The sequence below is a fragment of the Danio rerio genome, chromosome 21, assembly GCF_049306965.1.
Source record: "Danio rerio strain Tuebingen ecotype United States chromosome 21, GRCz12tu, whole genome shotgun sequence".
In the NCBI taxonomy this organism is placed as follows: domain Eukaryota; kingdom Metazoa; phylum Chordata; class Actinopteri; order Cypriniformes; family Danionidae; genus Danio; species Danio rerio.
In genome coordinates, this window is record NC_133196.1 from 38,460,001 (window position 1) to 38,476,166 (window position 16,166).

General features: G+C 36.5%; 1 protein-coding gene across 2 annotated transcripts in view; it reads left to right on the forward strand.

The window, feature by feature from the left end:
• chm (CHM Rab escort protein) overlaps positions 1-16,166 on the forward strand; it is a 120,619-nt gene that overhangs the window by 77,778 nt on the left and 26,675 nt on the right. For both annotated transcript variants that reach the window (XM_073934404.1, NM_203461.1), the window contains 3 exon segments: positions 3,986-4,090; positions 7,982-8,045; positions 14,149-14,245. In XM_073934404.1, the coding sequence (XP_073790505.1) occupies positions 3,986-4,090; positions 7,982-8,045; positions 14,149-14,245 (266 nt within the window).

Consider the following 16,166-nt stretch of genomic DNA (forward strand, 5'->3'; position numbering starts at 1 on the left):
AATAATATTATTTTAAAATTAATGTTATGATATTGAAGTATTTTATAATTCTTATAATTTTATTTAATACGTATAATAATTATTATAATACAAAAAAATAATAGCAATACTTATTATTAGTATTATAGTTTCCAGTATTATTGTTGTTATTAATATTAGTAGTGTTGTATTTTTTTTTTTTTGTACCCACATTTCTGTCTTTCATATAAAACGAAATAATTCATCAGTGTTTTAATTAGGCGTGATAATAATTAAAAAATGCTCAGAATAACACATAACTATATAGTTTTCAACATATATGGTGATTTGAGGCCAACTGACCTGAATTCTCCCTAATGTAATAATCCTACAGCATAAGATTGACCAGCCACTTTAGTCTGTTTGCCTAAAACATTTTACACTGTCCAGATTCTTTCACTAAGTCTCCTGCAGTCATTTACGTAAATAAGTAGTTTGTTCGCTTGATTTGATAGCAGCTTTATGTGAGAAAGTGAGCAACCTACTACGGTTGCCCCCAGGTGTGTTAGGTTTGCTAAACGTATCCCATATTGCTTTCTTTCACCCCATTGGCCGACGATTGATTGGAAACCCTCCGCTTCCTCTGCTAGTTCCTCCAAGTAAATAAATCTTCATTTACATAAACAGATCTGTCCTGCAGTCAATCTGGGCGTCGGGGGGAGGAGGATTATTTTCAGGCCTGACTTTTCGTCGGGGGAGGGAGACGCTCTCTTGCCCCTTTATTGTGTTGTGAAAGTCCATTTCAAGGATGTCACCCCCAGCCCATTAGTTTGGATAATGAGCCCTATAAAGCACATTTATAACTCTTGACATAACAAGCCAACAGATTCTCCTCTGTTCCTCCTTTTTCTCTCTCGCTCGCTCGCTTTCTTTCTTTTTCCTTTTTTTTTCTCGGTTGTAGAGATTAAAGGAGGAAAGGTCAAACATGTGCCCATAAGCCAGTGGTTTACAACTGGTTTTGCTCCAGAAGTTAGATTTTGCATTTCGATATCAAGTGAACTGACATGCTACCAGAATCATCAATCAATCATCAATCAAATGCGAAAACTAATTGAATTTTCTATTAAATTTATTAATGTTTTCATGAACCACATACACTCACCGGCCATTTTATTAGGGACACCTTACCAGTGCCAGGTTGGACAACCATTTGACCTCAGAACTGCCTTAATCCCACACCATTAAGGCTGATTTATACTTCTGCGTCAAACGCCGGTGTATGCTACGGCGCTGACGCATAGCCCTTCGCCACGGCCATCGTTGTTGCTGACGTGAACCTCTCAAAAATTGTAACTACACGTCGCGTAGCGCAAGCTCTGTGATTGGTCGGCTTGGTAGCGCTGACGAGTCTGGGCGGGATCGAGAGCCGCGCGAATGGTGCGAGCTGGACGCGAGCCCAATGGAGCGATTATTTACAAGTGTGGAGTCCTGTGAAGGAGCTCCTGATGGAAAGTTTTGTTTTGTTTTTACCTCATAGTTAAAGTTGTTGCACGTCTGCCAGTTCCTGCCTCAAAATGAGCGAGTTTGAGCCACTTGTACATCCAGGAAGTGTTCAGGAAAAGCAAAACAGCAGAGAAGAAACTCGACACAAAGGAACAATAACACCTCACTGCTAACTAGCGTTTCGGAAGTGTTAATTCAGACCAACAGAGACAGCACGCAGAAGTATAAATGCACAGCTACGCATGTTTGCATGCGCCGTGGGTCACGCCGGTCACTTGACGCAGAAGTATAAACCAGGCTTTACACCACCACCAGCAGCCTGAAACGTTGATACAAAGCAGGATGGATTCAAGCTTTCATGTTGTTTATTACAAATTCCAAATTCAGTTAGACCCTACTATCTGAAAGTCGCAGCAGAAATTGAGACTCATCAGACCAGGCAACGTTTTTCCAATCTTCTATTTCCTAATTTTCGTAAGCCTGAGTGAATTCTAGCCTGTTTCCTGTTCTTAGCTGACAGTAGTGGCAACCGCTATGGTCCTCTGGAGCTGTAGCCCATCCCCCTCAAGGTTGGACATGTTTTGCGTTCAGAGATGCTCTTCTGCATACCTTGATTGTAACAAGTGGTTATTTGAGCTACTGTTGCCTTCCTATCAGTCTGGCTATTCTCCTGTGCCATCAACAAGGCACTTGCGCTAACTGAACTGCCATGGTATTGGCTGTTTAGTAATTTGCATTAACAAGCAGTTAGACAGGTGTACCTAATAAAGTGGCCGGTGAGTGTAAGCTTAATATTTAGAAAAATAAACACAATATTTTGCCTAATACTTAACAATTAAATAAAAAGTCTAAATATGGGTAGGCGGTATGACCAAAATTGTATTTCGCTGAAGGGCTGCTTGATTTTGGGAAAAATCATAATTACGATTATTTAAAGATACCATATACTGCATTGATTCATTAAGTTGAATTGTTCTCTGATATCTACATTGTAGGTAATTGGCTTAGGTAAATTCTCCAGAAATGGTTTTATATGCGCACTTATTACTCCTTAAAATACCCCTAAAATCAGAAAGTCCTTATTGACCATATTTAGATAGGTCAAGAATATTAATGAACTCTGCTCTGCTGCGGATCTCTGCTCTATCTCTCTCGCTCTCAAACACAGACCATGATGTACTCTAAACCTGCAAAATCATCATAATTCATTTGCCAATATTTAACAAACATAGTTAAAATATAAATATAAAAAAATAAAGAAATGGAGAGGTTTATTTTAGCATGGAGTGAGTGAGCTGTCTAAAATAAACCACCAGACAAAGTAACCTATTCTTCTCCCGATTTATTCTGTTCTTCAAATATTTTCAGACTTGTATATCTTTTTTTTTTTTTTTTTTACATTTATTTTTACAAAAAAGAGGGGGGGGGGTCAATAAAAAATAGAATAATCTGTCATCAGAAGCAACAGCTGTTACATCATTCTTTTAGTTATGTCTTTTTTTGACAGATATACAATTACGCTATTGATAGAATTTATAATCCCGATGTGTCCTCGCAACCAGAAATGAAAAGGAGAAAGGGGTATAATGAATAGAACCACAAACGAACAGGATTTAATTTAAGTACATATGGGATAGCAGATTTAACTTTACAATGCAAAATATAAACATGCGACATGTCATACTCATTCCAAAGTACTTCATATTTATGTATGCACTATCCATTTTATTTTATGTAATAACCATTTTTATGTCAAATTCTTATTATGATATGATAATTCTTATCAAATTTATCTATAGTTTTTTCTCAGAGAAAAGGTCTTTTTCTCTATATTAAATATATCTTTTGCAATCACTGTCCTGTTTGTTTTTGAAAAGTGTAAATTTGCAGGTCAATGAGATTTTTTAATATCCCATAAATGTTACCTTTTTACTATAAATTGAAATCAGACTTGTGATTTTAGGACCCCAACTGATGCTTCATACCTAAAACTAACTAACTAATTAAAATTTGTATGATTGGTGTCATAGTCAGTAAGTTGATCTTTTTTTCTGATTTATTTATTTTATTGTTACATATTTTCCTAGTCTGTTTGGACTCCACAACATTAAATCTAAATAACAGGTAAAATACATTCAGAGCTTGTGAATTAACCATGGCCACTTATTTACATGTCACGGTATACATGGAATAAAAAAAAATTACCGTTGACAATTTATTCCGTGGTAGCTATATATAATGTCATACCTACCAGTATTAATTCCAAAGCACCACGTCCAATGGTGACACGCATGAACCTACAAGTCATTCTCTTTAAAATAAGTTTTTAGAAGTAACCACCTCACCCTCGAAAAATGAGACAGCTAATATATGATGATCTAGTGTTTAATATTTTATCTTCACATCATAATCTGACCATCACCTCACCCTTTTGTGATTAAAGTTGGCTGTGGGGGAAAAGAAAGCTGATTTGGGTCATGGATTTTTTTTATCTTGATGCCTTTTCTGTATTCTTACATTTTAGAGTTAAAGCAGTGATTGATACACGTGGCCAGAAGATCGGCTGCAGTCATTTTGTGGTTGAAGATTCCTACATCAGAGAGGAGCAAAGAGAGAGCATCAATTACAGGTAAAAACTATGCCACAAAATTGACATTACTATTCGTTATTGTAATTAAAGACACAATATCTAAGATTTTTGTATCAAAATGCAAATGCCAATTAAACAGTGTTATATATTTTGCAGTCCCAAATGTTTCAAATGATGTACAAATCCAAATAAATAAGACATTTTAAATGGTTACATGGACTGCATCGCCATGTGAACAAAATCACCCCTTTGACGCGTATAATTAAACCAGTGTGATCAGTCTAGGCTGGTCCCTGAAGCCTATGATCACACCGGTGTGATTACAACATTCAGAAAGTACATCATGAACTTTAAAGAGATAAAAAAGATGCATGCCCTGCTTGTCATAAATCAAAATTTATCAGTGTCTTTAAACAAAAAGCATTTATTTAGGTTTCAGAATTTAAAATATCCTAACTACTAGCAAAACATAACATTTAAGGTCAGTAAAATAAACGCTGATGTCTATGGAGATGGAAATAATAATTATTTTTAAATATAACTGGACGATGTGCTTTATTTAAGTAAGATACACACTGTTTATGTTACTAGAACGTTTACACTATTCCTCTCCCAGTTAAACAGACAGTACCTTTCATCTAGTTCTGAAGAAAATAATGAATAAACATGTTGTAAATCCAGCAGTTCCGATTTCTCCTGCAGCATAGACTAACTACCTGCCATGTATCAAATAATATGATCATTATTAATCTGTTTATAAGAATATATAGATTACATATTTGAGAATCGAAATACCAGATATTTGACAATAAAAAAAAGAAAAGAAACAAAGCACGATATACTGTATGGATCGGTCATTGGGGCTATGGTGTGTCACTTGATGTATCACCATGGAAACTTTTAAAGTGATCTATTGTTAATAAAAGTCACAATAAAAAACTCAGAAGAGTCAGATGGAGTATTTAGAACTTATGTATGATATAGGTATTGCACTCTCCATTTCTATTTTGTATTTATAGAAAACATCAGCAATTGCTTCAGTGGTCTCATTTTGCATATTGATAATGGTATGATTTTGAATGATAATATTACATGATATTAGGTGCTGAAGCACTGGGCGCAAAAGCATTAAGGACGTGTCCAAATCCACTTTTGCTTTTTTTAAAGAAGCAAAAATACGCTCTGCGGCGCATGGTCTAACAGGGTTGAGCTTATACTCTTAATAAGTATGGGTGTGTTTTGAGCATAAACCAATCAGAGTCTCATCTCCCATTCCCTTTAAAAGTCGGTTGTGCTGCGCCATGGTGCATTTGCTATTTACATGGTGGACTTTGTAAGTGGAAAACATGGACACATCACTAGAGAGAAAAAACAGTTAAACAGACTATCTGCAGCGCAAGGATAGAATGAGCCTCTTCCAATCGGCCTTTACTTTCACTTTCTCTTTCTCTCTTTTGAGGATAAGGAAATGTGTTGTACGCACAGACATTAGCCTACGTAATTAATTTTGTTTGTTAAGTGCAAAGATTTGTTTTTAATACTATTTCTATATTCAGATCTATCAGTTTCAGTTTTATCCATATACACATGCAATGCCACATATGGTGCAAAACCTGACAGGTGGACGAATGTAAGCTTGTTTTTAATAAAACAAATATAAATATGCATATAATAAATAATACTAATAATAATATTAACATTATACAAAAGCAAATTGTCATGAATAACTAAAAAAAAAGCCTCCCGAGATGAAGAAGGCATGAAGACAGGGGTTTTTATATTTATTTAGAAAATAATACATTTTAAAATATTTTATTCCTTAAATGTTTTTTCATTTGTAAAGATATTTGTGTATTGCTGTTCATCCTGTGTGTTTTAGGCAATGTGTAAGTGAGGCGCACAACTGAACCTGGTCTATTGTACAGTCTATTTTAGTTCCTCAAATTAGCAACGTGCCAACAATGTGCCTTAACACACCTCTTTTCCGGACTGAAATAAATTTTCTATTGAAACAACTTGGTGGAAAACGGGCAAATCAAGGTTGCGTTGGTCTGAATATAGCAACAAGTTGGGGCAAACAGGTCTTGCGCCTTATTGCGTGGGGTGTATGATAGGGCCTTTTAGCTCATCTATCAACATGATATCTGCAGGAGTCCCATAGGATGTGATGAAGACGAACACTCCCATGATTCCACACTCAGTCAATACATCATCAAATTACTCCTTTGTCTGTTGTGATTATGTGCCGTCCAGTGGAAAAAATGACATACTGTGCCTTTAAAGAGAAACTGTCATTTTGTACATAAAAGCCATATATTGTTTTTCTGATCTAAAGTGTCTATAATCTTCAGTGTTTAAATTTCACATTCTATAATCAGTGTTCTGAATAAGGTTGACTTTTCAGTTAAAGTTACGAGAATATCTGTATAATTGCTGAAGCGTATGACATGAAATGCAAAATCAGATGTTTTTAAATAGTGTACATGCGGCACAAAATTCCATATTATCAAAATACTATATATAGTAATGAATGCCACCAAAACTATCATAAAATCCTTATAAAGCAGTCCATATGATTAGTCCACTGCATAATCTGACACCATGATATAAATAAAAATAAACAAATTGCCTGTTTGTCATTGTTTCAAACCTTTATAATTATATTTCATCTGGGAAACACAACAGGTGTGGAAGAATTATCAGTGAAAGCATGTACACTACCTGACAAAAGTTTTGTCGCCTATCCAAATTTTAGGAACAACAAATTATAACTTATCAGAAGTGGCTTATATGAAAGGCAAAAGCCTCTAGATTACACTTATTTTACCCAAATAAAATATGATCATGCTTTGATTTTTACTTATTTAATTAGAACAGTAAGGTCTGACTTTGCAAGTCTTGTCAATTAAAAGAAATAATGTACAGTATAGAATATAAAGTCATGCTGCTGTGGAAAAAGATTTAATATTGTGTATGACTCTCATGAGCTTGGACGACTGCATCCATACATCTCTGCAGTGACTCAAACAAATTTGAAACTTTGAACTTTGGCAAAGAAAGCGTTCTTGCAGGACTCCCAGAGTTCATCAAGATTCTTTAGATTCTTATTTAATGCCCTATACTTCATTTTACCCCAGACCTGCTCAAAATTGTCCATATCTGGTGACTGGGCTGGCCAATCTTGGAGCACCTTGACCTTATTTGCTTTCAGGAACTTTGATGTGGAGGCTGATGATAAGGAGGGCTATCCTGCTGAAGAATTGGCCTTCTCCTGTGGTTTGTAATGTAATGGGCAGAACAAATGTCTTTTTTCCTCAGGTTGTCGATGTTGCCATCCACTCTGCAGATCTCTCGCATGCCCCCATACTGAATGTAACCCCAAACCATGACTTTTCCTTCACCAAACTTGACTGATATCTGTAAAAATCTTGGGTCATGCCAGTTCCAATAGGTTTTCTGCAGTATTAATGATGATTCTGATGCTGCTTAACAAATTATTCATCTGAAAAGTCGACCTTCTACCACTTTTTCAAATGATCAACTAGAAGTTGTTATTTGTTACTGTTACAACTGGGATAGACGACAAGACTTTTGTAAGGTAGTGTTGTATCGAACACATGTCCATACTTGCAAGGTTAGTGATGCCAATCCTCACTGGGTTGTGAGTTTCACAAACCAAATCCATTATGCCAGACACACAAAAAAGTGTTCTACAGGTTCATAAATGATATGAGAGAAGATTTTTGGATGGTCTGTTCATTGCGATTACTGTAAATTGAAAAGCGATGTGTGATTAGGGTCATTTAGAATTTTCTTATTTCAGATAATATGATTCATTATATATGCTCTCTGCCTGTAATCAATCTTGTTCTTATTCACTTTTTCTTTTTTGAGGATTTTAATTCCAAATCTGTTTCATCGATTTCACAGGCAGATATCTCGAGCAGTGTTAATCACAGACAGATCTGTGCTGCCTTCAGAATCTGACCAGCAGGTATAAAGCACCATTTTTTGTTTCTTTTTAATGTATGTAGTTGTCTGTTCATTTGTTCCTCTCCCCCCCATTATTTCATTTAACTGTACTGTTGTTGTAACAATTTTAATCTGTCATTTATGGTATATTTTTGATGAATAGCCAAAATTACGTTTTATCGGTCTAGCTTTATTTTTCATGCCAAAGATCATTAGGATTTAGATCATCTTAAATGAAAATTTTGGTTATGTACTACTTCTAAATATGTAAATAATTATCAAAAATTATTAGGATTGTGCATTGCTAAGCATTTTATATACGTACACTCACTGGCCCCTTTGTTAGGTACACCTTACTAGTACTGGGTTGGACCCCCTTTTGTCCTCAGAACTGCCTTAATCCTCCATGGCATAAATTTAACAAGGTACTGGAAATATTTCTCAGAGATTTTGGTCCATATTGATGTTATAGCATCACGCAGTTTCAGCAGATTTGTCAACTGCACATCCATGATGCAAATATCCAGTTCCATCACGATCCAAAGGTGCTCTATTGGATTGAGTTCTGCTGACTGTGGAGGCCATTTGAGTACAGTGAACTCATTGCTATGTTCAAGAAACCAGTTTGAGATGATTAGCACTTTATGACATGGTGCGTTATCTTGCTGGAAGTAGCCATCAGAAGATGGGTACACTGTGGTCATAAAGGGATGGACATGGTCAGCAGCAATACTTAGGTAGGCTGTCGCGTTGACACAATTCTCAATTGGTACTAATGGGCCTAAAGTGTGCCTAGAAAACATCCCCCACACCATTACACCACCACCAGCCTAAACCCTTGATACAAGGCAGGATAGATCCATGCTTTCACATGGTTGACACCAAATTTTGACCCTAGCATCCGAATGTCGCAGCAGAAATTGGGTCTCGTCAGACCAGGCAACATTTTTCCAATCTTCTATTTTCCCATTTTGGTGAGTCTGTGTAAATTGCAGCCTTAGTTTATTGTTCTTGGCTAACAGGAGTGGCACCCGGTGTGGTCTTCTGCTGCTGTAGCCCATCTGCCTCAAGGTTGGACGTGTGTTGGATGCTCGGTTTGAACTGCAGCAGATTGTCTTGACCACATCTACATACCTAAATGCATTGAGTTGCTGCCATGTGATTGGCTAATTACAAATTTGCGTTAACAAGCAGTTGGACAGGTGTACCTAATAAAGAGGCCGGTGTGTAGACAACTTTACAAGGTGATTTTCTCAATATTTAGATTTTTTTTAAAACCTCCAATTTTCAAATAGTTGTATCTAAAGTTCATTCTTGAAAATATCCAATGTCACATTTGTTATCATTTTTTTTTCATTTTATTAATTCACATTTTTATTATTTTTGTTCATCCTTTTGGTTCATTCTGTTGGTTATGTCTGTCTTTCTCTCTCTCTCTCTCCCTCCCTCCCTCCCTCTCGCTATCTGCCTTTCCTTTTAATGCTTTCTTGCATATCCACATGCGCATTTAAAGGGCATTGACCCATCTCCGCTGTGTGTGTGTGTTTGTGCGGTGCGTTTCTTGCCAGCCTTGCACTTTTGCTTTTCAACTTGTATTGCATTACATCTTTTTTATGCCGCACATCACATTTCGATGGATACTTGGGACACGTCCAAGATTTGGCAGGCATAGAAGCAACAAAACATCAGAGCCGATTTGTGGGATCGTTACAATAGTTCTGACATCCCGTTCTTGAGCGTAACGTTCCAAAGTGAATTACAAGAGGCAAAAAATAACTGGTTCAATGAAAGGACAGTAATTCTGTTTGCTTTTGCTGGTTTAGAATTGAATAAATAAATCGCTCTGTTTTGAGATGGATAGTGACACGCGGGCGTCTTCTTAGGCTAATTTGAGTGCTGTCCACCAGAGTACGGCAATAAGCGAGCATACCTTTTGAATCTCAGCCCAATTTGCTCCCCGTCAGGAGTCCGTGCTTGAATATTCAAAGCAGATCAGGAGAGGAAGGAAAAGTGGGTGTAATTTATGCTCATTAGCCTCGGCGAACAGAAATTAATATCAGTGTCTTGACACAGTGTGGAAATGGAATATTACATGACTGTGCGTGACAAAACGTAATTAAATATTCAGGCTGGTTTTAATTAGCCGCTCGTCCTTTGGAATGACAGTCGCCAAACGAGTGTTCGGTCAGCGCTTACTCTTTCACACTTTCTGTGTGTTGTCTTCTCACACTTAGACTTGAATTTACTAGCAGTTTTAACCCAACAACTGTGTATAAACATTGTCTGGAGTGCAATAGAGGGATTATAAAGATCCTGTATTGAGGCGTATTTAACATCGCTTTATATAAAAGGCTTTTTGGTAATGGCAGCTTAACGACACCTCTCATATAAAGAATAAAGTCACATTCAAAAGAGTGTAAAAATCTTTGGTTTTGTGGGTCTCGTCTATCAAATCTGATCTTTATTTTGTATTCTCTATTGGATTCAAGTCAGGTAATTGGCTGGGCCATTCCACAGCTTGATTTTCTTTCTATGAAAGCATTTGAGCGGTTACTTTGCTGTGTTTTGAATCGTTGTCTTGCTAAAATGTCCTCCCTGGATTCATCTGCATCATCCTTCTAATGTAGATGTTGGATCGAAGCGGCTAATATTAATTTACAATGAGGAAGGCCAGAGGGTTTCTGAATAACTATTAAGAGATTTCAGCTGCTGTCTGGTCTTTCACTGCCTTTCTACACCTTCCTTTCTTTATGTGCTCAATACTTATTTCATTCGTTGTTTCATTTTATTACCCATAACTTAATTTGTAAACTTATTACATTTGTTTTCTTTCCATATGTGGATTTCTTTGGTTGTTACCAACATCTGGTGAAAATTTCAAGTCAACAGCACCTTTGTTTTAATATGTTTTCTAAGAAAAATGGTGTTTCCCGCTGTATATTTATGAACACACTTGTTTGTAGAGCAAGTAGTTCTATTATTTTGTGTCGTTGATTATGCCTAGTCATTTCTCCCATACCCAAAGTCATTTCAAGTAATTTCTCACATACCCGACTGAATCAGAAGTTCCAAAACAATCGCAAAAATGAACACACTTCCGCATTGCACAATAAGGTTAATACAGCCTTCAAAACATGTGGCTTGTGTTAGCTTTGTCCTCCCTGCTCTATAATTTGACATACTATCTCAGTATTTGCTTAAAACACAGGTTTCAAACTCAGTTCCTAGTGGGCCGCTCTGCACAGTTTAGTTCCAACCCTAATTAAACACCTGATCAAAATAATCGGGTCCTTCAGGCTTGTTTAAAACTGACAGTGTGTTGAAGCAAGGTTGGAACTAAACTATGAAGAGCAGCGGCCCTTCAGGAACTGAGTTTGACACCCATGGCTTAAAGGAATAGTTCACCCAAAAATATGAATTAAAATGACCCTATAATTTAATAACCTTTAAGCCATCGACAATGTATATTTTTTCTTTCAGATGAACACGTTCGGAGAAGTTTTACATTTTATTCTGCCTCTTCCATGCTAATGGTGTTGTGTAGTGACTTTTATTTAGAAGCTTTTAAAAGTGCTTAAATCTTTCGTATATATGTAGTCAGGTTTTATTGTCAATAATATTCTTAAATTAGATGCAATAGTTCTTATGATTTTATGTACAAAACGTTTTGTAAAGTAATAATTATCTTGGTAGATAAATTAAATGATAGACTTTGTTTACTAAACAAGTGTTTCTTATTGAATTTGCATTGTAAAGCTTAAACCTTTTCTATGTTTCTTTATTTAATTTGTTAAGCTTTTAGTTACCTTATTCTCGTAATCATTCCACATAAATCTGCAGATTTTTACAACATTCTGCACAGAAATAGTTAAAAATGTCTGCAGATTCTGTCTGGCCCTCACATGCATTAACCCCCTGGCGGTGTGTGGTTTAGTTCAATGAAGTAAATTTAGTTAAATTAGTTTCATTTAACGCTCATTTAATTTAGTTTAATCTATAGATGTTCAGTGATGACTAATATATGCTATTTTAGATGCTTTAAAATAAAATCAACTAGCCAACAACATTATACACCATGAAAGAGCCAAGAAAAAATCTGAAAGGAGAAAGTCATACACACCAAGGATGGCTTGAAGGTGATTAAATGAAGCTCTAAGGTGAGCTCAGGTACATTCTGTTTCCACTGATCATTCTTGAGATGTTTCAGCAGCTTAATTGGAGTTCACCTGTGCTAAATTTAGTTGATTGGACATGATTTGAAAAGGCATACACCTGTCTATATAAGGTCCCAGGGTTTGCAGTGCATGTCAAAGCACAAAACAAGCATGAAGACAGAGGAGTTGTCTCTAGACCTCCGAGCAAGGCTTGTCTTGAGGCACAAGGCTGGGGAAGGTTACAAAAATTTTTTTGCTGCTCTGAAAGTACCAATGAGCACAGCGGCCTCCATCATCCATAAGTGGAAGATGTTTGGAACCACCCGGACTCTTCCTCGAGCTGGCCAGCCATCTAAGCTGAGTGATTGGGAGAGAAGGGCCTTAGTCAGAGAGGTGATCAATAACCCGATGGTCACTCTTTCTGAGCCCTAGCGTTCTTCTGTGGAGAGAGAAGAACCTTACAGGAGGACAATCATCTGTGCTGCAATACACCAATCAGGCCTGTATGGTCGAGTGGCCAGACAGAAGTCACTCCCCACCTGGAATTTGCTAAAAGGCATCTGAAGGACTCTCAGACCATAAGAAACTAAATTCTCTGGTCTGATGAGACTAAGCTTAAATTCTTTGGAGTGAATGCCAGACGTAACGTTTGGAGAAAACCAGACACCACTCATCCCCAGTCTAATATCATTCCTACAGTGAAGCATGGTGGTGGCAGCATCATGCTGTGGGCATGTTTTTTAGCAACAGGAACTGGAAGACTTGTCAGGATAGAGGGAAAGATGAATGCAGCAATGTACAGAGACATCCTGAATGAAAACCTGCTTCACAGTGCTCTTGTTCTCAGACTGCGGGGACGATTCATCTTCCAGCAGGACAATGACCTAAAGCACACGGCCAAATTATCAATGGAGTGGCTTCACAACAACTCTGTGAATGGCCTTGAGAGGCCCCGCCAATGCCCAGCCCTAAATCCAATTGAACATCTCTGAAGAGATCTGAAAATGGCTGTACACCGTCGCTTCCCATCTAACCTGATATAGCTTGAGAGCTACAGCAAAGAGTAATAAGCAAAAATTCCCAAAGACAGGCGTGCCAAGCTTGTGGCATCATATTCAAAAAGACTTAAGGCTGTAATTGCTGCCTAAAGTGCATCAACTAAGTATTAAGCAATACTTATGTACATGTGATTTTTATTTTTTTCAGGTTTTTTAAATTTGAACAAATTGCAACAATTTCAAAAAAAGATTTTCACATTGTGATTATGGGGTATTGTGTGTAGAATTTTGAGGAAATAAATGAATTTAATCCATTTTCGAAATAAGGCTGTAACTTAAAATAGTATGGAAAGTGAAGCGCTATATATACTTTCCAATTGCACTGTATATTGACTATATATGGTCAAATGTAGTCGGTGAGCAGCGAGACCTAGGCGTCGCTCAAGTGGCCACACCCTTATTTATTCAGACGTAATATAAATAAAACAGATGAGGTATAAAAATAAAAATCACCACCTTCACAGTTGTCATGAAGTGTAATATTAGCTATATACCCCAAAACACTTTTTTGTACCAGGCTGTAAACACCATATTTTCTGCTGTAAAGTTGGCCATTTTAACAATGGAGTCATTAAAAATGTGCTCTATGTTGCAGCCGGGTCTAGCTGAATTTCGATAAATTGCAGTTTCAGTCACGTCCGTATAAGCTTGACGAGGGAGATTGGGATGTTACCGCTTGGTTGAATTAAACAAATATATTTTGAATAATAATGGAAACTGGTAGCCAATGACATTCATAGTCGGAAAAACAAATACCATATAATTAATGACTAGCAGTTTGCTAAATAAATTTATTTGTGTTCAACAGAAGAAAGTTTTGTGCCAAGCAAATGCTGAGTAAATGATGACAGAAATTTTATTTTAAGGTGAACAATTCCTTTAAGTAGTACTGTTTTTCCATATTTACTAATAGATCTCTTTGGTGACCGTTCCTCCTGTGGAATCTTCTGGACCAGCTGTGAGGATGGTTGAGCTGTGTTCGTCCTCCATGACCTGCATGCCTGGCACCTGTAAGTTATTTTATTTCATAAACAGCGATCACACAAACTGCATCAAGTATACATTCTACCTTAATCATATTGTAAATGCACCGTGTTACGCATTATTGAAATGTTGTAACAGGATGTAAACCCTGACCCTTCTTGCTTACTTGAAGATAATAATTTACAAACAATTTACAGTTCTCATTTCTGCCAGTGTATCAATATTTAAACAATTAAAATTGTGCAATATTAGGTAGGAACATAAAAAACTCAATTTAGTAAATAAAGCTTATATACAGGGCAGCGCAGTGGGTAGTGCTGCCACCTCACAGCAAGAAGGTCACTGGTTTGAGCCTCGGCTGTGTTAGTTGGCATGTCTGTGTGATGTTTGCATGTTCTTCCCATATTTGCGTGGGTTTCCACCAGGCTTTCAGCGCGAGTCCAAAGACATGCGCTATAGATGAATTGGGTGAGCTTAATTGGCTGCTGTGTATGACTATGAACGTGAGAGTGTATGGGTGTTTTCCAGTGATGGGTTGCGGCAGGAAGGGCATCCGCTGAGTAAAACATGCTGGATAAGTTGCCGGTTCATTCTGCTGTGGCGACAGAAAATGAATGAAAATAAAATGAATGAGTGAATGAAGCTTGTATACAGTACAGAATTTTTTTTTTATTATTTTCTAAATGCTGTTTAACAGAGGGAAGATTTTTGAAAGCTTTTTTAAAAACATAATAGTTATAATAATAATTCATTTGTTTTTGCCATGATGACTGAGCATAATATTTTACTTGCTTTTTTGCTATGTACTACCATTCAGCTTAAATTGCAATTTAAAGGCGCCAACACTGTTTTGTTTTGTCAGTGCTAGTTGTTTGCCTGTGGCTTGGTGCATCCTGGCCTTTAGAGTCAATTGCAATGGCTTCATATCAGAATTAAGATAGATTTAAAAATTCTCATATTGACTTGTAAAGCTTTGCATGCTTTGGATCCTCATTATTTATCCCAACTGTTAACTATTTATTAGGTTCTTTTAGTGCAGGGGTTCTCAACCAATTTTTGGAGGCCCACCTGTCTGACATCTAATTTGTTTGTATGAAATGCTCATTTGTTTATTAACAAATATTTAGAGTTGAAATCAGAATTATTAGCCCCCCTTTGATTTTTTTTTTTTTGTCTTTTTTAAATATTACCCAAATTATGTTAAACAGAGCAAGGAAATTTTCACAGTATGTCTGATAATGTTTTTTCTTCTGGAGAAAGTCTTATTTGTTTTATTTCGGCTAAAATAAAAGCAGTTTTTAATTTTTAAAAACCATTTTAAGGACAAAATTATTAGCCCCATTAAGGACAAACCATCGTTATACAATAACTTGCCTAATTACCCTAACCTGCCTAGTTAACATAATTAACCTAGTGAAACCTTTAAATGTCACTTGAATGTAAGTGTCTTGAAAAATATCTAGTAAAATATGATTTACGGTCCATTATGTCCATTAACACTCACACGACATTAAATTGGAAATCTATGCGGTTATTTATTAAATGAAACACAAAGAGAGACTTTCATTTCATGCATAGTTTGTGAACGAACAGACTTACGTGTACTAGTTGGAGACGCGATCATGAGGCTGCTTTTGCGCTGAATTTGAAGTTATCAATCAGAGAACAAGAGAAAGTGCATTACTTCCATTTTAATACAGCATATTAATAATAAAATCCTAAAATTACAGTATAATATTGAGAGGTAATTTTAATTTTGCGGCACAACAGTTGAGAATCCCTGTTTTAGTGGAACCCCCTACTGGTTTACATTCCATGGGAGATCTTTGACCTTTGGGAGAATGGGAGAATTTGACCTTTTTATAATTATTGTGGTTTTTATCCTTTTTAAAATTATGTTTACCTTCTGTGTAAAATGCTTTATGATGTTCCTTTAAAGGCGCAATA